At 49.8% G+C, this 23,722-nt stretch overlaps 1 protein-coding gene across 1 annotated transcript; it reads left to right on the top strand.

Moving 5' to 3' along the window:
• Window positions 1-1,360: 1,360 nt before the first annotated feature.
• On the top strand, window positions 1,361-21,631 carry FKBP6 (FKBP prolyl isomerase 6). Its single transcript, XM_030462665.1, has 8 exons — window positions 1,361-1,487; window positions 2,660-2,749; window positions 3,208-3,410; window positions 4,631-4,750; window positions 6,573-6,767; window positions 7,062-7,171; window positions 9,945-10,034; window positions 21,557-21,631. Exons 1-7 carry the CDS (start codon window positions 1,361-1,363, stop codon window positions 10,030-10,032), a joined length of 933 nt encoding a protein of 310 aa, XP_030318525.1. The 3' UTR covers window positions 10,033-10,034; window positions 21,557-21,631.
• Window positions 21,632-23,722: the final 2,091 nt, after the last annotated feature.

The following is a 23,722-nucleotide window of genomic DNA, read 5'->3' on the forward strand; positions in this document are numbered from 1 at the left end:
GGACTCAAGCACAGAGCCTATGAGGAGAGGCTGAGGGAGCTGGGGGTGTTGAGGCTGGAGAAGAGGAGGCTCAGGGGAGACCTCATCACTCTCTACAACTCCCTGAAAGGAGGTTGGAGCCAGGGGGGGGTTGGGCTCTTTTCCCAGGCAACTCTCAGCAAGACAAGAGGGCAGGGTCTCAAGTTGTGCCAGGGGAGGTTTAGGTTGGAGATGAGAAAGAATTTCTTTCTGGAGAGGGTGATCAGGCATTGGAATGGGCTGCCCAGGGAAGTAGTGGATTCTCCGTGTCTGGAGATATTTCCAAAGAGCCTGGATGTGGCACTGAGTGCCATGGGCTGGGAACCACGGGGGGAGTGGATCAAGGGTTGGACTTGATGGTCTCAGAGGTCCCTTCCAACCCAGCCAATCCTATGAAAGTGCTGTGGGTGACCTGCTCAGCTCCAGCTGCTGGCCCAGCTGGGATCCCTCTGCGGGGCTGCAGGAACCCAGGGAATGGGACTCCCCAGAGGTTCCTCTGGAGGGGTTCCTGGGCTCAACCTGAGCACTGCGGGAGCACACAAGGGCCATCAGAGAGGAAAGGCATTGTTTAACTGAAATTTAATCCGGAATTAAGTGGGTCAGAGTCCCACCAGAACGAGCTCAGAGTCCTCCCAGAACTAAATCGCCGAGGGAAGCAGCTCCGATGCAGAGTCCCGCAGCAGAGCAGCGGGTCCTGGCTGACGGCAGGGAGCTCCTTCTCTCGTTTGTAGCTCTTTCTAAAAGCTCCCCTCTCGCATGGGACACGAGTGACCGAGGAGGTGGCGGGGGCTCTGCCGAGCGCCTCACACGCGATGCGGGTCCCGCCTCGAGCCAGCGCCCTCAGGGAGCGCGGGAACGGGAGGAGGAGCGGGGAGTGCGGGGCCTTTCCTGCTGCCAGGGTCCTGAGCGCACGGGCTCAGCTCTGTGGAGCAGCACGGGGACTGCTGCCGGTCCCCGGGCAGACGGTGGAGCGGAGCAGAACCCCCGGGACAGCCCCGGTGTCTCCCTGAGGGAAACACTGCGCGGGAGCGGCGGCGGGAACGCGGGAGGGAGAGAGGGCGGAAGGACTACATACCCCAGGAGGCACCGCGGCACCGCGTGACGTCACCGTCACCCATTGGCTGAGAGCCCCTCGGGGGCGTGTCCTTCCTCCTCGAGGGGCGCCGGCGCGTGGCTCTGCAGCCGCGCGCGGGAACGAGGCGGCTACTCGGAGCCTGATTGGCTGGAGGCGCGGAGCGGCGCGGGCGGCGATTGGTGCAGAGGGCGAGGGGCGGGGCTGCGCAGTGCGGTGCTGTGAGGGGCGGGGGGAGCGGGCGCCAGTGGGGAGCTGGCGGTGTCTGCGATGTCCCCGCAGGGCTGGAGAGCACCGGGACGGGGCCTGAAGGACCTGACCGGCGATGGGGGAGTGCGCAAGGAGGAGCTGCACCCCGGCACTGGCCCCACCGTGCCCCAGGATGCTTCCGTGGCAGGTAGCACCGCGGCCTGCAGTGCCGCTCCCTGCCCCGGGGCTCTGCCCCGCTCCCTCCCCGGGGCTCTGTGCCCTCTGTGTCCGCCGTGCCCTCTGTGTCCTCTGCTGCTGCCCCAGGGCTCTGCCCCATCTGCTGCCTGGGCCCGCTGATTGCCGCCTGGGGCTCGTTTCCCTCCAACTCGAACGCTGTGCTGTGTTTCAGAGGTGCAACCCAGGTCATCTGCTGAGCAGCTTTTTATTTAAATGGGAATTCTGAAATCTGTGAGTGGCGAGACTAAGAAAGTGTAAAATAGTTAAAATGTCGGCTAGAGGCAGCGTTTGGTGTGCTCGGCTCCCCCATCTCCCTGCAGGGTTCTCTTCGCTGTGCTGCTGGGGCAGGGGAGGGCACAGAACCTGTTGTGAAGGGACCCTGAGCCTCAGGTTGAAGTGGTTCTGGGGTGTTAAATCTGAGAGCTCTGGATTTTAGGGTGGCATCAGAGCAAGATTTAAAGGCATTAAAATAATTAAATACATTCTGCAGTTATAATCTTTCTGTTTCAGAGGCTGCTTAAACTTCTTGTGGATAGCAAATTAAATCCATGCCGACCTTGAGACAAGCAGGATTTCCTCCTCCCACCTATGCTTGCAGTACAGAGAAGTTTGAAGCCGATGGAGGTTCCTGAGGTGCTAGGAGCCTGTTCTGGGTCAGGGGAAGCTCATTGCAATTGTTTCCTGAGTGAAAGCTGGAGTTGCCTATAGAGCACTCAGCAGAGTGTCAAAAGTGGCTCATTTTTCCCTTTGTTCCCAGGACTCCAGCTTTGATTAGGAAAGACTTTATGTATTTCTGTAGCTAATTGGGACATTTTAATTTTTACACTTGGAAGTTTCCAGTTCTTAAAAGCACAGAATCCCATCTCTCTCTTAGGTATCAAGCCCGAAGCAGCAGCTTTATCTGGAGGTGATGTTAAAACACAGTCAGCACCACTCAGCTACTTGGATGTGACCAGGTTCTTTGGTATAAAACACCAGGTAGCTTGTGCTGCTTCTGCTGTTCTACAACAGAAGGAAAAAAAAGAAAAGCAGGCTGAAAGGTGGTGGTGTGAAACCAGCTCCTGGTGTGCTACCAGTGGTTCTGTTACTGGGTGTGAAATCAAACTCTTGCTTTCTTTCCTCTCCTTGCTTTGGGCTGTACAGTGAATTACTTTGGATTCCTGGAGGACAAGGACAAGCCCTTCTGCACACACCTTGACAGCAAGTCTTCAAAGCTGATGAAACTTGGAACAGGTGGGTTTGAGCTTGAAAAGTTCTTCCTGGTGCTCAGGCCTGGGAAGACCAGCCCATAAAGACATCAATTTAAATGCTGTTTAACATGTTTAGGTTATTAGAAACCTTTAAAACTTGTTAATGGAGCCCAAAAGCCTCCTGCTTCACCCAGCTGCTGGCCAGTCTGGAACTGCTCCTCCTCTGCCCCTCCAGGTGCTGAGAGGGAGCAGCAGTGGCCCTGAAGCAGCTGCTTCTCCTGCTTTTTATTTAAAAAACCCGAGAGATGATGTGACTGAGCAATGAGTGCCTGCTCCCACAGCAGCTGCCCTGCTGCTCCTCAGGGGGCAGTTGGGCATTGCAGTTGCTGGGACATGAGGTAGTGAGGATTTTTTTCCTCCAGCCTGTAGGAGGAATGGTTGGTCTGTGTCTTAGGAGGTTTTCAGGTTGGTGATTCTGTGACTTTCTGTTTCTTGTGACAGACATCACCCTGTGGGGGCTGGAGATTGGCCTCCTGACAATGAGGAAGGGGGAGAGGGCAAGATTTTTCTTCACTCCCAGTTATGCCTATGGGGCAATGGGCTGTCCTCCCTTGCTGCCCCCCAACGCCATGGTCATGTTTGAAGTGGAGCTGCTGGACTTCCTGGACACAGCTGAATCAGACTTGTTCTTTGATTTGACTGCTGTGAGTTGCATTAATGAGGTTTGATACCCAAATCTGGAGGTTTCACCATTTTTTTGGTCTTTGGGGCCAGTGCTGTTGCTCACATCTGGCACAGGCTGAGCTCAGCTGAGTCTTTGGGCAGGAGTGGTTCCCAGATCTCCCTCAGCTCCCAGGCAAACAGCCCTGCTCCCTTTGCCACCCCGGGCAGAGGGAGGAGCTGAGTGCTGCTTCTGTTTGCTGCCCCCGCTGGAGGCAGGGGAACTGCTTGCCTTGAGTTGCAGCTGCAGAAAAAACCTCCTGGTTTCACTAAAGGGCACAACCTCCCAGGAGGAGCTCTGAAGGAACAGGAATGAGCTGTCTAAAAAGCCTCTTCACACTGCTCTGCCCAAGTGCCCCCCCAGCCCCCACTCTTTGTCTCTGCTTCTTTCCTCTCTCCCAAGTGCTGCTTTCACTGTTGGCTTTCCTCCCTGGTGAGTTATGGGGTTATTGGCAATTCCCTCTGTTCATGTCAGGGGCTTTGGGCTGTGGCTGGAACTCAGAGGCCCCACACTTTGTGAGTGGGGCAGAGGCAGCAGCACTGGGGGAGCACTGCCTGCCCACTCCCCCTGCCCTCTGCCCTCCCCACTCCCCTCCTCGCACTGGCCTTTTTTCCACACACAGCCCTGCAAGCCAACTGCACTTGTTACAAGAGCTCTGACTCCTCCTTGCTCACCCTTTCTGGCTGGCTGACCTCTCTATGGGAGCTGGGTCAAACTTGCAAACTCAGGAGTAAACCTGCCCCTTGATTTTTATCTTTTTTTTATTACTGTTGGGTTTTTTGTTGTCTGGCTGGTGTTTTGTGTGGGTGTCAGGCTGGGGCAGCCACCCTGGGTGATGCTGAGCCTTTAATGGAGCCTTCCCATCAGCTTTGCCTTTTGTGCCAGCAATAGCATTTGCCTTAACTGTCTGCTCTGTGCAAGCAGGTCAGAGACTTGGGCAGGATTTAAGCACCAGTTCCTTGGGTTTTTTCCTCCCCAGATTCCCCTTGGTCCTGGTGAGCTTCCTGATGTGGTTGGCAGAACTCTCCAGCACCCAATGGGATGTTCCAGCCAGGCAAAGGGAGGTGCCATGGGATGGTGGCCTGGCTGGATGCTGCAGGGGCCTGGCTCCAGCTCTGACTGAGAGGAGACTGTGCAGGACTGTTCTGCCTGAGCTCCTCTCCCCTGTTCTTTGAGCTGAAATTCAGGTATTTCTTTCTACAGGAACAGCAGGAGAGTTTCCAACTAGAAAAAGTGTTAAAAATAGCAGAAACAGAAAGAGAGTGTGGCAACTACTTATTCCGTAAGAAGCTCTTCAGGAGTGCCAAAGACAGATACAAAAGGGTATGACAGCAGAAAACATGGGTTTGGTGTTGTGAAAAGCTGTGAAAGCAGTGATTAGTAAATGCTGGTTCACTGTAATGAGTACAGTTTGGAGATCAAATAACTTCATTGTGTTTTCCTGGTATGGGTTATTTAAGACCAGAGCTTAGACACCTGCTTTTGTGTGAGCCTCAGTGATAAATGAGGAACAGGAAGAGCTGGCATCAGTGGGAAAAATTCTTTTCCTGCTCCCTGTGGCCTCTGAGAGGAAAGCACATGGGGCAGCTGTGTGAGCCCTGAGCTGTTTGCATGGCTGAGCCTTTCAGGTCAGCTTTTTGTAGAATTCCAGGTTGGTTTGGGTTGGAAGGAATCTTAAAGCTCATTCAGTCCCAGCCCCTGCCATGGTCAGGGACACCTCCCCCAGCCCAGGGTGCTCCAAGCCCCATCCGACCTTCAACACTGCCAGGGATGGGGCAGCCACAGCTTCTCTGGGAAACCTGGGACAGGGGCTCAGCACCCTCACATAAACAAATCTTCCTAAGATCTCATGTCAGTCTCCCCTCTTGCAGCTGGAAACCCTTCCCCCTCATCCCATCCCTCCAGGCCCTTGTCCCCAGTCCCTCCCCAGCTTTCCTGGAGCCCCTTCAGGCACTGGAAGGTGCTCTAAGCTCTCCCCATGGGATCCTTCTCTTCTCCAGGCTGAACACCCCCAACTCTCTCCCCCTGGCTCCAGAGCTGCTCCAGCCCTCCCAGCAGCTCCAGGGCTTCCTCTGGACTGGCTCCAACAGCTCCGTGTCCTTCTGGTGTTGGTGACCCCAGAGCTGGATCCAGCACTGCAGAAATAATGCAGCAGAGCCTTGTGCTGCAGCAGCATGCTGATCTGTGCTTGGGAAGGGATCTAGAATCCCTTTGCTCTGAAAACTGGTAACATTGCCACACTGGGACACACTCTGAGGTTGTTTTTAGCCTTCTTGTTGGGAATCACAGAACAGGTGAGGTTGGTAGGAGCCTCTGGGGGTCGGCTTGTGCAAGCTCCTGCTGAAGGAAGGTCAGCCCAGCAGGTGCTGGCTCAGGACTGTGCATCCAGGTTTTTAATGCCTCCAGGGATGGACACAGCACAACCTCCCTGGGCAGGGAAATACTCAGCACCAGCTCCCAGCAGGAGCTCTGAAGGTACAGGAGTGAGCAAGGTGTAAAAATCCTCTTCACACTGCTGTGCCCCAGCTTTGTCTCTGCTTTTATCTTCTCTCCCAAGTGCTCCTTCACTGTTGGCTTTCCTCCCTGGTGAGTTATGGGGTTATTGGTAATTCCCTCTGTTCATGTCAGGGCCTTGGCCTGTGTGTCAGTGAGTGGGGCAGAGGCAGTGTTGGGGGAGGATGAGTTCCTCCTTATTCAGAGAAATGGGTGCAGGGAAATACTCAGTTATTCCTGAACTGGAACACATCTGCCTTTGTATCAGAGGTAGTGGGGTTTTGTGAGATTTTTTTCCCTCCCTGTATTTTGGATGTCTTTTATTGTGTATTTATTTGTAACTAAAATAATTTGACTTGTCTTTAGCCCTGTGAGATTTCTCTGTCTTTGGCCTTAAAATCTGGGTTCTGGATGTATTGTGGTTTGGGTTTTTTTTCCAGTTCTTCTGCTTTCAAGTTCCTTGATAGATTCCTAAACATTCAGTCTAATGGCTGGACTGGCTCATCAGGCTGGCAGTGCCATGCAGCATGTTTAGAGTTTTGATGATTTTTCCCTGAAGTAGGTGACGTGGGTGTAGCTGGCTGAGGAGATGGATGTCTCTTTTTCCATCACAGGTTTGCTGTGCACTAATTCCTTTTTCCTGTCTGCTCAGGCACTCTCCATCCTCAGTCGCAGCCCTTCCAACGAGGCAGAGCAGCACCAGCTCAGCACTTCCCAGTTGCTGCTGCTCCTCAACCTCTCAATTACCTGCCTGAAACTGGGACGTCCTGCCCAGGCTTTAGCATATGGGGAGCAGGCCCTGAAGATAGACCAGAGAAATGCCAAAGCACTTTTCAGGTGTGGACAGGTGGGCAAAAATAAATTCCTCTGGAATCCCCTGGCCTGGTTGCCTCTGTAGAGAACCTCAAATGAACTGAGGAGATCCACTGGGCTGCTGCAGAAGTGGAGCTGGTTCACCTGCACCTGACCTCTTGGCAAATCTGGAATCTCTGTAAATCTGTCACACAGATCTTTGCATGGGAGGTTTCTGAGCTTTCCTGGGTCTGTCTCAAACATCTGTGGTTGCTTTATGTTTGAGTCCTGAAGAATGGCAGCAGGGCTGTGCTGAACTTGTGATGCATCTGTCATCTTTCAATGGCAGGCTTGTCGCTGCATGGCAGAGTATGAAAAAGCCCTGGAGTTCCTGGTGAAAGCACAGCACATCCAGCCATTTAACATGGATATTAATGAGGAGCTGAAAAAGTTGGCAAGGTGAGAGAACTCCTTTCCATCCCTGTGGAAGAGAGGGTGCTTAGGCAGGATGTAATGTGCTCCAAAATACTGAAAATTATTAGAAAAATACAAAATCCACAAAATGATTGGGTTGTGGGGACAACTGGTTCAAACATTTTGCAGACACTCTGGTCACAGGTGGTAGATGAGGAGCAGAGGGTCTCTGCTCCTTCCATACAGTTTCTTGGGGGGGTGAGTGTGTGAGTTGGGTGGGTCAGGCAGGGCGACAGGGGCTGCTGAAATGCCTCCAAACCTAAGTGATGCAGCAGGCTGGCACTCAGGCTGATGATGTTCTGGATTAGTAAGTGTGATTTTTCATTTGCTTGAAGATGTGCTGGTTAACTACAGCAGCTCTTCTGCACTGCAGGTGTTTCAGTGTATAGTGCTACAGGTAACAGTGCTTGTTAAAAGTTAATTTCTTCTTGTCTTGGAGATAAAGCGAGCAACTCTAAAGGCAAACTTTTTTTTTTTCCCTTCAGGCTGAGTACAACACAATCCCCCAGCTTTAGTCATGCTCTAGCCCCACCAAAACATGAGTAACACTGAGTTCTGCCCTTGCTCTCCCCTTTGAAACTGCCCAGAGCAGACACTGGCTCCACTGCACTTCTGGCACTGCAGCCCTCAGCTTCAGAGACCACACAGCAGCCCTTGAACACCAACTCTCTTCTTTTGTCTGTCACTGCTAGGTTTTTTTGCAAAAAGGTTTGTGGGAAGCAGTAAGATGCCTTAGTAAAACAGTTGGTGGGGCTGGAAAAGCCCCTCCCATGGGGTGAGGGACAGTGCTCTGGCAGAGTTCTGTCCTTGCACAGCACCTTTAGCAGTCTGTGAGAACACCAGGTCTGCTTCAGTGGTTCTGCTGCTTCTGTGGTACAAAAACTTGAAGGCCATATTAGCTGCTAGTCTGGAAACCTGCAGTAAACCTGATCTTCAGCCTGATCTGCCTCTGGGTGCAGTAGCCACCAGATTGCTGGGTGAGCAGTTATCAAATAGCTCTGGCTGGCTGGTGAGCTGCCTTTCGAGGCTTGGTGGTGTCAGAGCCCCATAGTACAGTGCTAGATGTCCTGATTGCAGAAGCCTGTGTTCTCTTAGTCTCATTTGAAGTATGTTGGCAGGTAGAAAAGAAAACTTGGTTATAAAGCTGAGGTGGTGCTGGCAGGAAGCAGGAGGCACTGCCATGGGGGAGCAGTGAGGGGGCTGCTGGGCTGGGGTGCAGCTGAGACCTGAGTCAGGAGGCTGAGCACATGTGAAACCACTGTTGTCTCAGAGTTTCTGTTTCAGTGTCAGTTAAAATTGGTGCAGTTTTGCTTTGCTATGACAAAGAGTGGAGTTATTGTAAAATCAATGAGGACAAGGTTATTGGGTGCTGTTAATTACACCACACTTTGGGCTCCTGTAATGTTGCCAAACTGTCTTGCCCAAGAGGACTGGCAATGTGGTCTGGCAGATGTTTCATAAATGGAATATAAATCCAAATGTTCTCAGAGGCTTTTAACTTCCTTACAGTGTACATTTCTACTTTTCAAAAAGGAAAGCTGTGTGTTAACAGCTACCTTTTGCTGTCTAAACCAAAACTTGGAAAAGCATCTGTTTAACAGCCAAACCTGGTTCTTGGCACCATGAACTTCACTGGAGAAAACCAAGGAGAATTCAGGGTGAGGGTTTTGTGGAACGTGTGTCAGGTACCAGCTGCAGTGGCCTTGTTGGTGCAAATTCTACTGCTGGACTTGGCAGTTCTGTTGGAAGGCTTGCACCACGTCAGGTCCAGAACAAAATGGGGGTTCCAGTGCCTGACATGGATCTGCACCTCCAAACAAGGGGCTCTTGGTTTTCCTGCTGTGCATGAGTGTGCCATCTGGAACCTGGGTGGGCATCCCTGGTCTGCTCCATGTGGACAGCTCTGGCAGAATCTGAGACTGGAGAAAAGAGAATTGCTGTGTGGGGATTTCACTGAGTGGAGTATTTGAAGGTTCTGGACACAGGGGTGCTGATGGCAGGGGGCTGAGAGAGCATCAGCCAACATCACACTTGGCTATTTCTGGTGTGTTGAATAAAACCTTTTTGCTTTTGGACTTACATGGTAGCAGAGGCAGGAAAAGTGCTGATGTGGGCAGCCATTGATCCTTGGAATGGTTCCCAAACTGAGTCACCCTCTGGCTCAGGGATTCCTCACCAGTGAGGGGGAGCCCAGGGCCCAAAGGGTGCTGTGCTTGGAGAGGTGGGGATTAAAATGAAGCTGTCTGGGAAGCTTTTGCCATGCTAATGTGACCCCATGAAGGAAGTGAGGCTGGAGGAGGTAGCACCTGCCCTGTCATCCACTTAGTCCAGAGATAAATCCTTGCTGTCTCCTACCCCTCCTCTACCTAAATTTGGTGTCAGTGGTAGATACCCTGGAGTAGGGCACTTGGGTGATATCTCCTGGTAGGTGCTGAAGGAGTTTGCCCAAGAAGTAGCACAAATCAGGAGGCACCAAACTAGAGCACAGGATACAGATGGGGGTTCATCCACATCACCAGGTGGCTGCAAAGCTGGGGCTACCAAAAATCAAATTATTTCCTTAGCTCATGGTCACCTGCAAGTGTGACCTGAGGTCTGGGGATGAGGCATGTTTGCAGCTCTCCTCCTCTGACAGGGCAGAAAGAAGGGTTTGGAGGAGCTTTCTTTTCTACCAGCACAATCTTCCATGAGGCTAATTGATTTATACACAAAAGATAATACCTCTTTTCTGGCTGTGGTTCTGTGCTCTGCTCTGCAGCTGTTACAGAGACGCCGTGGAACAGGAGAAGGAAACGTGCCGCAGGATGTTTGCCAGTCTCAGTCTTCCCCCATCTGACCAGAAATAAAGGTAATGAGACTCTGAAAAAGGCTGAGGTCTTCTACAACCCAGGGGTTGTGTCTGAACTATTTTCAGGTGGGGAACCTGATTCTCTATGTCTGAGAGTTTTGGAGACAAAATGTAAGGTTGGTGGAGGGGAAGGGGCAGGATGGAGGCGTTGAATGCTGCAAAAGTGTCAGCTTGGGGAATGTTCCTGTGACACAGGCTGGTGTTGGACAGGAGCCTGAAACTGGCAGCACTGGAGTAAGTTTGGTTTTGTTGTTTTCTGCGTTGATCATCCCAGATATTCCTTGTCAGAGCCAGGGGGAGTAATAGCTGTGTAGTCTTGTTTCTCTGCCAATTAAAAGAAACAAAAAAAAAATCGTTCCTGTCAAACTTAAGAACTGGATTTCCTTGTCCCCTCCAGCACTCCTGTCTGGAGCTGTTGGAATGCCTCACTTCAGAAAAATCTAAATATTTTATTTCTGGGATTTTTTAAATATTAAAAAAAAACCCTGTTTGTATAGAAAACTTCAAATAGATGTTTTGGACTCTTTAAAGTCTTAAATCTTCTAGCAAAATTGACAGGCTTAGCAGTGCACAAAGGCTCTTTGATCATTCTTCTCCTTTTTTTTTTTTTGTCAAAACCTTCCATGAGGTGTAAGGGGGAGTGGAAATCTTCGTTAGTCTCTTGCCTCAGGGTAAACACAAGGGAAAGAGTTGCAGAAAATGACAGCAGCCTTCTGTCAGAAAGCATCACCAGCTCAGGACTGTCACCAGCTGAGTTTGCTGTTCTCTCATGCAGTACAGGCAGCACCTCTTCTGCTTCCAAAAAGGAGCTTTCCATCAGCAGCAGTGTGAGTGCAGGGTGCAGGGCTGGAATTTGAAGGTTGGCTCTTTTGTCTGTGCTTGTGAGGAAGCTAAGGTGGTGTTTGAGGAAAAGGTTTGAACAAATTCTGCTGTATCTGAAAGCAGCACACCCGTGTTGTGGCTGGATGTGCCTCCTGGTCCATTCACCCTCCCTGCTTCCCCCATGCCCCCTCTGAGCTGGGCTTGTTGATTCATTGCCCTGCAGTACGGGTTCTTCTGCCCTGAATTTAGGATGGGACTGATTACATCTGTTAGGAGAGGGGGTACCTACTCCCTGGCAAGTAGCTGTGGAAGGGAATCATCTTGCTGCTGTGTGCAGGAAGCCTGTGGCTCTGGGCTTGGCAAGGAGGCTGATTCTCTGCTTGCTGGATTTCAGAGACTTGCAGTTTGGAAGCCTGTAGGACTTGGGTCTGGTGTGTGCTGGCAGGAAGCAGTAGTGCCTGTCCTGGGAAACTTGTTGTGCCAATCTGTGCATCCATCAGGCCCTCCTTTGTGCTGGGAACTCTGAATGAACATGGGGACCTGCTGGGTCACTGGTCAGTCACCTCTCCTTTTCCAAATGGCACCTTGCAAAGTGCTGATTTCCTCACAGTTGGTGAGGACACCATGTTGTAAATGAGCAGTGTCTGTAGGCAGTGAAGACTGAGAAGTGCAAAGGAAAAGGGAAAAAAGAAACCTGTGCTGGAGGCAAGCTTAAAGATTGGGGTGGGCTCCTCAGCCAGAATTTCTCCAATGACTTCTACTGATGCACAGCAGTTTCCTGGAGTTCTCCTGCCTTATGCAGCTGATGGACAGCTGTCAGTCAACAAGATTTCTAAACTTCAAAGAAGTTGATTTTAACTAAAGCTTCAAACAAACATAAATCACTGGGAAACAAGAGTCTCCTGTTAATTCATAGCAATAAAAATCCCTTGCTGGAGGAGGTTCTCACGGGGCAGGGCCTTGTGCTGGTTTGGAGATTGGTTTGCTGCTGCATCTTGATGAAAAACTTCATTAGGTATTCAGAGAGGAGCAAAGCACTTCCAGCTGGAGCTCCTGCTCTCTATCAAAGGAACCACTAATTAGTCAGACTTGAGGCAGGACATTCTTCAGTGTTTTCTGCCAGCACTGTGGAAGCTCAGTTCAGGGCACAAGCTGTGCTGGGTTAGCCTGGCAGTCCTGCTTCATCCTGTTATCTTGGGCACTGAGTGAGTAGGTGGCCTGTGAACACTGCCTGTAGATCAGGTTTAATGATCCAATAGGATCACAAGAGTTACGGAAAACTTTATTTACTACCTGGTGAGTGCTCATTAATGCTGACCTGACCTGTTGTCCATCTTACCAGCTGGAAGACTCAGAGCTGTAGCATTTTCTCCCCTTCTGGCACACTGCTGCATCTCCCCCTGCTCCAGAGTTCCTGCCCTGTCAGGTTCATGGTGTGGTTTAGAGAGTTCTGCAGAGTTGCTCTGTGCTAGGAACATGCTTCCTTTCTCTGTTCTGAGTAATCCAGGCTGTGCTGTATTTTTTGCATAATGTTGCTCAAATCTGTACACACTTGGGTGTCTTTGCTCTGCCTGGTAGCACAGCTCAGGCTGCAGGGTCCAGTTCCTCTGATAGCCACAAATAGCACCTTGCTCACAAGACACTTTCTTCTTTTCAGCAGAGTTTCAGGTCAGAATCCATCTTCTCTTTGAACTTCACAGCCATTTGTGATGCTCCCTGCAGGGACTCAGAAACCCAGGGCAGAAATAGAAGCACAAATGCTTTTGTAAATCCTTCCTGCTGCAGTTCCTTGCTTACCCAGTGGCCTGGGTCTCGTGTTTGCCCCTCCTTGGTTCGGGTTCTTTGTCTGCCTCTGAACACTGTGTGTGGTGCAGAGGTGCTGAGCCAGGCTGCCTGGGATGTACAAAGCTGAAAGTCCTCCTTGGTGCCCCCTAAACAGCAGGATGGGCAGGCTAAGGGCCACTTTCTTCTTTCTTTTTTGTTTGAAAGACCTGGCAGGGAAGAAAAAAAAAAAAAGCACTTTTAAATCATTTTATTGCTGTGGTCCTTCATGACAACAGAACTTAATCATCAGGAGTGAGGACAAAATCCCAAGAAATGGTTGTTTAATCCCAGAGAGGTGAGTCTGGGATTTTATTTTTTTTATAGGTGGTCCAAAGTTGAAAGCTTGCTTGTAATATGTGTCTGCTCCATGCAGAGAAGTGGTCTCAGTGGGAGCACACAAGGAAGTGTTCCACTGAAAACAAACAATGCTGAAACCATGGCAGAAACTGGGACTCCGAGGTCAAGCTTGAGATTGCTCCAAATAGCAGAGTCTGGCAATTCTGAAGCCATTAATTGGTGAGAATTGGCTGCAGGATTGGGGCTGTGTTACCAGGTAAAAGTGACTATAATTGGGCTTAACATCAGCAGGGGTGGGCAGTTAAACTGACCTCATAAGCTGAAAGAGACTTGCAAATAAACTGAGAAGTGTGTGCAGAGCACAGGCAAAACTCCTGCCTGGGGAGGGCTCCAGGGTTTGAGTGAACAGCAGCTTGCTCCTTCCCCTCCTGCTCTCCCTTACTTCTCAGCAGATCTGGAAGGAGCTTCCTGCTGGTCCTGTCCTTCCCCACTGTGTGAAACTGAGCACCAGGGAGCCAGCAGTTTCACTTCTCCTTTAGAATATGCAAATTATTGTTCCATTGAGATGTCCTGCACTGCAAAGGAAACACTTAAATCCTGCTTTATGCTGAGCATTGCTGGGGTGAGTGGGAAGGCTTGAAGAATGACTTAATCAAGCATTCTCCTTTCTAAGCAGAGGAAGGAGAAAAGCTTTAATAAGGCAGTTGGGTTGTTGGGTTTTTTTGTTTGTTTGTTTTTCCTTCAGCTCTCTCCTCTTCTAGCATTTTCCTTTTTTTTTTTTTTTTATTCTTCTTTTTCCCAGAGTCTTTCTGAAGTTCACACCTGTGGCAGTACCTCTCTGGCAGGCTGGTGGGCTCTGTCTTTTCTGGAAATTGTGAGTGGAGAACTGACTGCCACCACTGCTTGGGGATCACAAGTCACAAGTCAGCTGTGACTTGTGGCACTTCCTCCTCGGGTCCTGGGACTCTGGTCTCTGGTTTGATGACACCAGGGGTGGCTTTGCCCACACCAGAACGTCTGGCCTGAGCTTGAATATGAAAAGGAGGAAGATCCATGCAGTATCTCAGTGCCCTCCCTGCCTGCCCCAGGCACGGGGGAGGTGATGGTTCTGCAGCCTCATCAGAGGACTTGGGGGCCCAGCCCAGGGCCATCCCCCCTGGCTGAAGCCTGGGATTCCCCTTTGTGTGCTCAAACATGGAGCTCCCAGGTGCAACAGCAGCAGATTCCTAGCTTGGTTTCTCCTGTCCTGCCTGAGGCCATCCAGCACACTTGCCCTGGAAAGGACAGGCTGAGCTCCCAGGGAATGCCCCTCTGCCGTTTGCCAGCAGCTGGAAGATAAAATAAGCTGTTGTTACACTTGGTTTATCATGCAGGTAGAGTTTCAAGGGAACGGTCTGTGTGTAAGATGTGAATTTCTTTTAGGAGGAAAGTTTTAGTTCTGCTGAGCTTGTTCTTGGCTTCCAGCAGCAAGGAGTCACCTGGTTATTCCAAGATTTTTCTGAGGTAGCTTTTGTTGTAAAATCTCCTTTCTCCACCCCTTGTGTTTCAGTTGTGATAAGCTAAATGAAGTGGAAGTACAAATGTTTTGTTACCTTGGTGGATAAAAAGGCAAATTGAATAAACCTGTGCCCACGTAGGTATTGACTGACCCAATTTTGGCAGCAGCCTGGAGCAGGTGCCTGTGATTCATGTACCTGGGCTCAGGTTGCAGCTTGGCTGTGCCAGTAGCTGAGGCACACAGGTCCCCAGTGCTGCTTTTGGGGCATTACAGCCAGTGGGAAACTCCTCTGCCCAGCCCAGGCAGAACTGGCACTCCTGGTCTGGTGTGCTCTGAACTTCCTCTCTGAAGGAGGAGAAGATCTGTCTTCATCCTGTCTTCTTTCTCCTCCTCTTAAATCTGGGTATTTTAAAAGATCACAGCCTTACCCAGCAAGGCCAAAGGCACTTTCTTCTTTTTTACTGTTGTCTGCTTGTTCTTCCAGTCTGGTTTCTCAAAGGAGCACTGAGAACAGAGAATGGTAACAGTGCCTGTGTGAAGAACCAGGAATCCTCTTGGGACTGGAGGATATTGCCACCTCCAAAGAACACAGGATGTTTATCCCTGTCTGCTTATGTGAGGGATGTCTGACCCTAAATCCCTGTGCATGGACATGTGCCAGCTGTGGTCTGGCTGGTTCACCCCCCTGGGGGGACTGGCACTGCATGTGGGTGTCCCTGTGTGTCACTGCTTCAGTGTGGCACTGCCCAGGGCAAGGTGTCCAAGCCTGGAGTAGCAGATAGAGCAATGGGCAGCTGGAGCTCTGCAGAAGGCAACTTCATCACACACCTGAGGAGAAAAGAACTTCAGATGATAGTGGTACAGACCATGCCCTAGGAGCTGATCTGGGGGAGAAGACCTCCCATCATTCTGTCTCCATTTAGTTCAAATGAAACTGCAGACTTTTAGTAGCCTTATACCCTAAACTTCAGGTAGGATGCTCTCCTGGTTAAGAGCAGGTCTGGGTGCACCCTGGGTGCTGGTCAGGGTGCCGTGGGACCTGCCAGCTTCCTGCTCCCACAGAGTGAATGGTGAGACACAGACAAACTTGGCAGAGTTTGCAGTGCTCTGGCTGAGAATTGTAGTGGCTGTGAAATACAGAGAGCTGAGGCTAACAAAGGGAGTGGTAAGTGCCTCCAGAAGTGTTCCTTGTGCTTCTGGGAAACAGTCCTCTCCCTGTGAGCTGCCAGGCACTGTTAGGTGCCCTAAACACATCCCTGTGGAATGGGGTGGACATTCCCTCAGCAGAGGGGGCTGAGCACTGCAGCACCAGCATGGGAGTGCTCTGACCCTGCACTGATCCTGCTCAGCAGGCAGGAGATGCTGGTGAGGGCTTCAGGTTTGGGTCTTGTTGCTTTCACACAGGCTTTGTGTTTGAGATGTAGGTAATATCCTGGCACTGCTGGGAGCTGGTTTGCTGAATTATTACCAGTCAGGGGAGACATGACCTTCATGTGCCTCTCCCACTACCCACCCTGCTTTATCAAGGACCTGTTGATTTGACGGAATGCTGAGCATTATTGACATGAAGGTTATCTGAAGGACTGAGAGCTGCTGTAAGGATCAGTTTCAGCCCAGACTTGCTGGATGAAGTTCTTTCTGAGTCACAAGTGTGTGTTGAAGAGTTCATCCCTTCTTTCACCTTTCCATGATTGTCCCTCTTGGGAGACCTCTTGCTCTCTGAACAAGTTGTTTTGTCTGGTGTTGTTTTAAGGGACATGAGGGTTTGGTTGGGGTTTTTTTGTTTGGATTTTTTTTTTTTTTTGCTTGTTTCATTTTGGTTTGGGTTTGTTGTTAGTTTTTGGTTTTTTGTTTTTAAATGCTTGGGCAAGATCTCTGCTTTCTGTTTTTCTTTTTTTGCTTCAGGTATCCTTGTCCTATCACAGATCTGAGACAGACTTGACAGATCCTTATTCCATCATCTCAGGTTCAGGATGGTTGTGCATGTCACCAGCATTCAGGGTCTTTGGAGTTGAGAATTGTTAAACATCTCTGGAGAATTCATCCTGCCACTGAGCTGTCTGTCTAGCATACAGGCAAGGCTTGAAATTCACTGTGGATCCTTCACAGAGCTGAGGATTATGACAAATTGACTTGCAAAATACCAAAAAAAAACCTGTCCTAAGAAAAAGGCATGTAATCACAGCTGGAGTGGCAGTGGAAATTCCTGTAGCCTGGTTACAGGATGAGGAGCAGTGTGTCTGCTCCTTGCACCTTTAGCTCTCAACTTGGACCCCTTTGGTGTAGATGGGATGAGGCAGTCAGAGCCTGCTCAAGCCTTCAGACAGGGGAATTCTCTGAGCATCTCTCTGCTTGTGTGCTGCCATGCTCTGAAGATAGGCTCCCAGCCAGCTCAGCTGTAAAAGTGAGGGCACTTGAAGCAGCAGCAGTGTGCTGGATGTCCCCAAGCAACATGTTAGGGAGAGAGGTGAGGGTAGGGCTGACTGCAGAGACAAGTCTGGAGATAGCTGATAAGTGGAACCCTATTCAGGTGGTTTTCTGAAGGCCCATTGCAGACTCAGAGACAGGCTCCCTGGGATGGCCTCATGTCATGTTTCCCCTAATAACTGCCCAGATATAACCACCATGACAGCCTGGCCTGTGAACAGCTGATTCTTCTCCTGGTATCAGGATGGATTGCCCTGCACATCGTGTTATTGTCTGGCTGAGAGCACCCTGGCTATTCCTGGCCTTTCCTCTTCCCATCCAGGGGAATCATAGAATTGGCTGGGTTGGAAGGGACCTCAGAGATCATCAAGTCCAACCTTTGATCCACTCCCCCCGTGGTTCCCAGCCCATGGCACTCAGTGCCACATCCAGGCTCTTTTTGGGATGGAGAATCCACTACTTCCCTGGGCAGCCCATTCCAATGCCTGATCACCCTCTCCAGAAAGAAATTCTTTCGAATCTCCAACCTAAACCTCCCCTGGCACAACTTGAGACCCTGCCCTCTTGTCTTGCTGAGAGTTGCCTGGGAAAAGAGCCCAACCCCCCCTGGCTCCAACCTCCTTTCAGGGAGTTGTAGAGAGTGATGAGGTCTCCCCTGAGCTTCCTCTTCTCCAGCCTCAACACCCCCAGCTCCCTCAGCCCTTCCTCACAGGAATTCTGCTGGATCCCTTCACAGCCTCCTTGCTCTTCTCTGGACCTGCTCCAGCACCTCAATCTCCTTCCTGAGCTGAGAGGTCCAGAACTGGACACAGAGCTGCAGCCTCTCAGGAACCTCCTGTGGGTTCCATATGGGGTGTTTCAGAAGGAGCTTTTTTGCCTCCTGTTCCCAGCAGTTTTTCTCTAGGCTGTGATTCCTGAGTGACAGTTCCTCTTGGACTTGGTGAGCTGTGAGTGAAGAGCACTTCTCAGGCAACTGCTGTTCAAAAAAGTTTCAGCTCCTTTGCTGATCTGTGCTCCAGATGTGTGCACCTAACATCTACTTTTCTGCCATGCTCATGTGGGCCTGTGGTTTAAGATGTACTCTGTCCTGACAACCAAGTCAAAACTTTCCTTCCTTTCCTCCCCATTGTCAGGGAGCATCCTATTAAGATTTAAACCAAAGTGTTGCAAAGAAGGGATTCTGCCTCCTGTAGCAAACACACAGAGGCTTCATTTCTCTGTAAGTCTCTTGAAGACACTTCTCTAAGACATAAAAGCCAGGCCAACTTTCCAGGCAGCTCTCTACACAGCTGACTACTTGATTGCTTGTCTTGAGGACCAGTCCTAGGGCTCTCTAAGTGGACTCTTTTTGCTTTCCAGTTTCTTTGAGCTTTGTTGAAAATGTTACCTGCTGCGTTTGCATCCTCCATGACTTCCCTGCAGCCCTGCTGGAGAGGGAGGCAGGAAAAGGGCAGCTGGAGGGAGCAACAATTTAATGCAAGAAAGCAGCTTAAACAAATCTTAAAGCTTTGGTTAAACATTAACTGGTAATTCTGGCTTTAATGCAGAGTAAAGGTGACTGTGATTATAAATGCCCTGTGACCTGGCATGTTGCTTACTGTAGATTGACTGCTTTGTCTTACTGCAGCAGGAATTAATTTTACCAACAGACTGCTGTCTGAACTTCAAAGCAAGTGTTTTGCCTTGCTGCTCTGTGTGGCTGAGTTGCTGCCAGGCTGCTGTTACTGGGAGGCAGCACACATGGAGCAGTGTGCTGGCTTCCTACATGCAGGAGCAAGCAAGTGCTTTGAACGTGCTCCAACTCTGCATCTTCAGGGTCCTGTGTTTCCCCTCTGCTTCTCTTTTGTCTGTGTGGCCATTAGGTGGAAATGAAAGAGATGAACTGATAAAACACTCCTTAAAATGGCTTTAGGGTTTCAATTTGAATATTTTTTAAATTAGCTCCATGTAAAGACACTGTTACTTCAGATAGCAGCCACCAAACCAGAAAATTCACAGTTTGATCCTTTATTTTGATGGTGCACAAGAAGCCTCAGTAGCTGTAGGTTTGATATCCAGCTAGAGACCCCAAACCACAACTAACAGCTGGTGGAAACATCAAGTGATGATCTTTTAAGTGTGCCTATCAGGGATACAAAAAAGGAAGTGCTGTGTGGGATGGTATTAAACTGACAAGGAGCAGAGTAGAAGTCAGCTGCATTTTAAAAGAAGCAGAAATGCTGTTCTCCAGTAACACCCAGAGCACTGCAGCACATTGGTTATAATGATCTTTTTTCCACTGTAGAAACCTTTCTTTCCTTGTCCTAGTTACTAGAACTTTCTCCTGTGAACTGCTGAAATGATTTAAACTTTTCTACTTCTGATTGATTCAAAGAGATGAGCTGAAGTATCTCCCAATAGTTTTCCTTCTTGAGAAACTTCCTCTCCCCCTTCTCCTGGTCAGGGTAGAATCTGGAAAGCACTGATGCTGCTGATGAATATCTTGTGTTACAGTGAACCTCCTTGACTCCCAGTTTTGGAAGGCTTGGCAATGAAAGTTGGCCTGTTAAATGAGAGTGTAACCTGGGATTTGGGGAGTCAGGGTGAACCAGGACAGTCACCCTGCACTGAGTTGTCACTGTGCATCCTGGTTCATTGCTCTTGTGTTTCCAGCAATCTCCAAAGTGGCCTGGCTGTTTTGGGTTATTATCCCAGCATTCAGACTGGGAAGGGAGGGAAGGACATTGCCCTGCTTCAGACTCAGGTTTCTGGCAGTCTGAGTGTTTCTGGTGTCTGAGCCATGGGGTTCATGTGGGGTGTACAGACCACTGGCTGCTCAGGGGTCACTGGAGGAAGCTGAGTGATCTGGGTGACCTTGTAGCTGCCTAACCCTGCTCTGAGCAGGGGTTGGACTGCAGACCTGCTGATGTTCCTTGCAGCCCTGATTATCCTCTCATCCTGTGATGCCTTTCAAAGATATATAATGAATGAGATGTGGATTTTGAGCATCATGTGATACTTCATCTTTTCATCCTTTACAAAGCATCTGTTTTCCTGACAGTCACTGCTTTTTTTGCCTTCTGGTTAGCAGCCCAAGTCAATATCCTCTAAGGAGCAGGCTTCCCCCTTTTGCTACTTCTAATGTGATTTGCATTTGCACCCACTGCAGCCAAAGCAACTGAACAAGTTGTAGTGGCTACAGCTGCTGGGAGAATCAAAAATTGGTTTGGTGTTCTTGAGCTGAGAGAAGATAGGGCACCTTTTGAACATACCTCCTTTTATCCTCAGAACTTCTGTAAGAGAGAGGTAATGGGTTATCTTGTGGAAAGGCTTCCAAGGATTTTTCTGGTTGTTTTTTTTTTTTTTTTTTTTTTCTGCTGTTCATTTTGTGGGTGATGGAGGGGCAAGACTGACCCTTCAACAGTGTTTTGGTACCACCTGCACTGTCAGATCAGGAAGATATTTCTGTACCAGCATTGCTCCCTGAGTACCTGAGAGGTGCCAGTTGCACTGTGAGCAGGAGGAGGTTGAGCTCTGTTCCCAGACCCAGCAGCACCCAGCATGTGTGTGTGTGCTCAGTGTGCTTTATCCCAGGTGCTTCAGGGACAAGAGGAAACTCCCCATTATGGGTGTGTCCACCACAGCTCCACCTCAGATCTTGCAGTGTTAGACCAGCACTTGAAAACCAGCTCAGAGAGCTAAGGAGGAGAAGATGCTGGTTCTGTCTGGAGGTGGAGAGGCACAGGCAAAGCCATCAGGTTGGGAGCAGAAGGAGCAGGCAAGCTTTTGGCAGCAAGGTCAGGGTGGCTGTGTAGAGGTGAAGAAGCTGATCTAAGTCCTGATCACTGACCTAAGGATTCCCCTTTGAAATACAGAGAAAGGTGGGGAAAAAATCACAGCTCAGGAGCAGTTCTGGTTTATATCCAGAGAAAACTCACCCTGCACCTCCACACTGAGTTCCTTCTAGTGAAGCTCTCATGACCCTGAAGAAGGGGGGGATGCTGGTGAGTGGAAGAGGCTTCACTGGGTACAGGATCTGCCACCTTCTCTGTGTGTGCCAGGGCTCCCAGGCTGATGAGGACCCAGCTGCAAGTCAGGGTGCTGTGGCAGGGGGAGCTCCCAAAGAATGGAATGCCAGGAGTTCTTTGGGATCTGGTGTTGTGTGGGGTGGCCAGGCCTCTCTGGTCATGTCCCACAAACAGGAGGGAGGATGGGGAAGATGGGGGCAAGTAAATAATGGTGAGGAGCAATAGAAATCTTGGATTAGGAGAGTGGGGATTCTTCTAGGAGACACCAGACCATCTCCCAAGGACAAAGAGCAAGTATCCCAAGCACTGGGTTTCTTAGAACAAGTTTGGAAAAGCACAAGTGAGAGCACAGATGACTTCATCCCCAAAAGGAGGTAGCCTGAAGTGTTTCTCTGAGGCAGACTTGCTAGTTTTGAGTTCTTGTCTCTTCATACTCAGTTTTCCTCAAGTCTTGTGCGAGGAAATGGAATTAATTTTATGAGGATTTCACTGTGCCTGTTGCCCTCTGGCTAACCCACAGAATTCTGTGGGTTTCTTTCAGGGCCACTGCAGAAATGTGCCAGGAATGACTGACCATTCAGTGCTGAAATGGAGTAAAATGTACAGGTGATCCCTGTGGGTCACTGACTGGTATTTTGTTATTCTAGGACCTCTGCAGCTGATGAAGAGAACAGTTCTTGGAGAGCTCAGCATCACAGCAATGTTTTGAGAAAATGGCTACGCTTGAAATGTTTTTCCTGATATCCTGCCTCTTGGAGATTCTGGGCTGCTTTTAGGGAATCTGTGAAGGGGAGTAGGATGCCATGAAGTTTTGTATTGTTTATACAGGTTGTTTAAAAAAACCCTATGCTTGATATTTTGTCCTGAGAAAATAAACCAACCTGAGAACTAACTCTGGCAGGACTGGTGCCAGTCTATTGTGTGAGAGTGATTGATGTCTCCCTTTCAGTGTAAGGAACTGGAATTTGGGAATAGACTCTGGTTTGTTGCTCTATAGCTAGCTCCCTTCTTGGGCAACAAGAAGTTACACTCTTTGTTTTGGCTGAATGTTCCTGTGAATGTTGATACTAAATTACAGATTACATAAAAATGCCAACTTTATCCCCTACAAATACTGCTGACTCTAACTCTGATCAAGTTGGTTTCCTTTTGGAGCCAAATAATCCACTGTGTTCTCCCTGTGTCTCTCTGAACTTAGGCCTTCATGGTGTGGCTGAGGTTTAATAAATGGAGAATCAGATGCTGTGGGGTGAGATGGTGGCAGGTAAATGCAAAACAAGCAAGAGACCATGGAGGAGGAAGAGCCTGGAAACATGAAAGGATGTTTTCATGATATTTGCCCTGCCCATGTTTGACTAGGATGGATAATTCTAAACATGATTCAGTGCCTTGTTGACTGGCCAGGCAGAAGGTTGCCTGTGGTCTCTGTGTGATCCAAGGGGGCCCCTGGCCAGGAGAGAAACATCTGAAGGGCCTCTTGTTCTGCCAGTGTCTTTATGGCTTTTGGCTTCCTTAATGTGCTGCTGTGAGAGTGTCTTAAAATAAAATGCCCTCAGTAGGATGTCCCAAAGAAGAAAGGGAAAAAAAAAAAAGCTAGGAAAGTTTAGGGTTGGCAGTACCTTGGAAGCACACTTCTGGACCCTGAGCTTGTCTCCTTGTTCTGGTTCCTTGCTGTTTTGGAAAAAGGATGGCTGGGGTCTCCCAGGAGAGCTCCAGTCCTGCTGTGTTGCTCAGTTTGGATAGAAGAGACCTAAAGGGAATGCAGGGTTTGGGTTTTGTCCTCTGTCCCTTAAGAGTGATCCAGCAATTGTTTGTTTTTTCCCAGATTTGATTTTTTTTCCAGAAGACTACAAGAGTCTTCCTGCTGATCAGAAAGGGATAACAAGTTACATGATACCAGTTCTTAGTCATGTGCTGCCATTCCTTCTGCTTAATGCCATGCACCTGGAAAGCAAGTGCTGGGGAGGAGGTTGGGAAGGAGACTTCGAATGGAGCTGGACTGGCAAGTCAGATCTCTGATTAAAAGGTCACAAGCCCGGGTTCTGGTTTCTTGCCCCTGGGCTTGCAGAATCATTGCAAGTCAGGGCTCCCCGATTGTCCCTCCTGTCACAGGCAGCTGTGTCCCTCTGCTCTGCCAGGACGGTGTTTGACCCCTCCTTGGGCTGGGGGCCAGGGGAGGTGACAGGCTGGCTGGCTCCTTTTCCTGGCTGGACACTAGATGGCAATGCCTCCTCGGAATGCTCTGCCACAGGCACGGGGGGCCGGGAGCCCCTCCTGGTGGGCTTTAAATCTGGATATTGGTCTTTTGCTGTACAGATGAACTCTTTGATCAGAAACTGATGCCTCTTCCCCATAAGAAACGGAGAGCTTTGTGCTTCCTGGCTGTTGGGGTAAGAGAGGTCTGAAGAAACAAGCGTGGCCAAGTTTTCCAGCAGGAACCAGCTCTGCCTTTTCCAGAGCTTCCTCAGGCTCCATTCTGACAGCCCTTGGGTTGAGCAATCCCGGGTACCTGGATCTGCACTGGAAACTTGGCACATCCCTGACCATCCATGACCTTGGGATGCCAGGACCTCCTGCTCCCCAAACTGTAGGGGCAAAAGTCATTGCAGAAGGTATTTTGCTATTTTGCCTGCTGAATCTGAAATGTAGAAACATCTGGGGGTGGGGTGGCTCCCCTGCTGCCAGCTGTGTCCTCTGCAGGACTGACACCCCCTGCCCTGAGCTGTCACCCAGCCCAGTGTCTGGTGTTTGACACAGTCCTTGTCTCCAGGTTGATGGCCAGAGTACTGCTGCATGGGATAATTCCATTTTTC

This window comes from Calypte anna, chromosome 19 (genome assembly GCF_003957555.1).
Source record: "Calypte anna isolate BGI_N300 chromosome 19, bCalAnn1_v1.p, whole genome shotgun sequence".
NCBI lineage: Eukaryota > Metazoa > Chordata > Aves > Apodiformes > Trochilidae > Calypte > Calypte anna.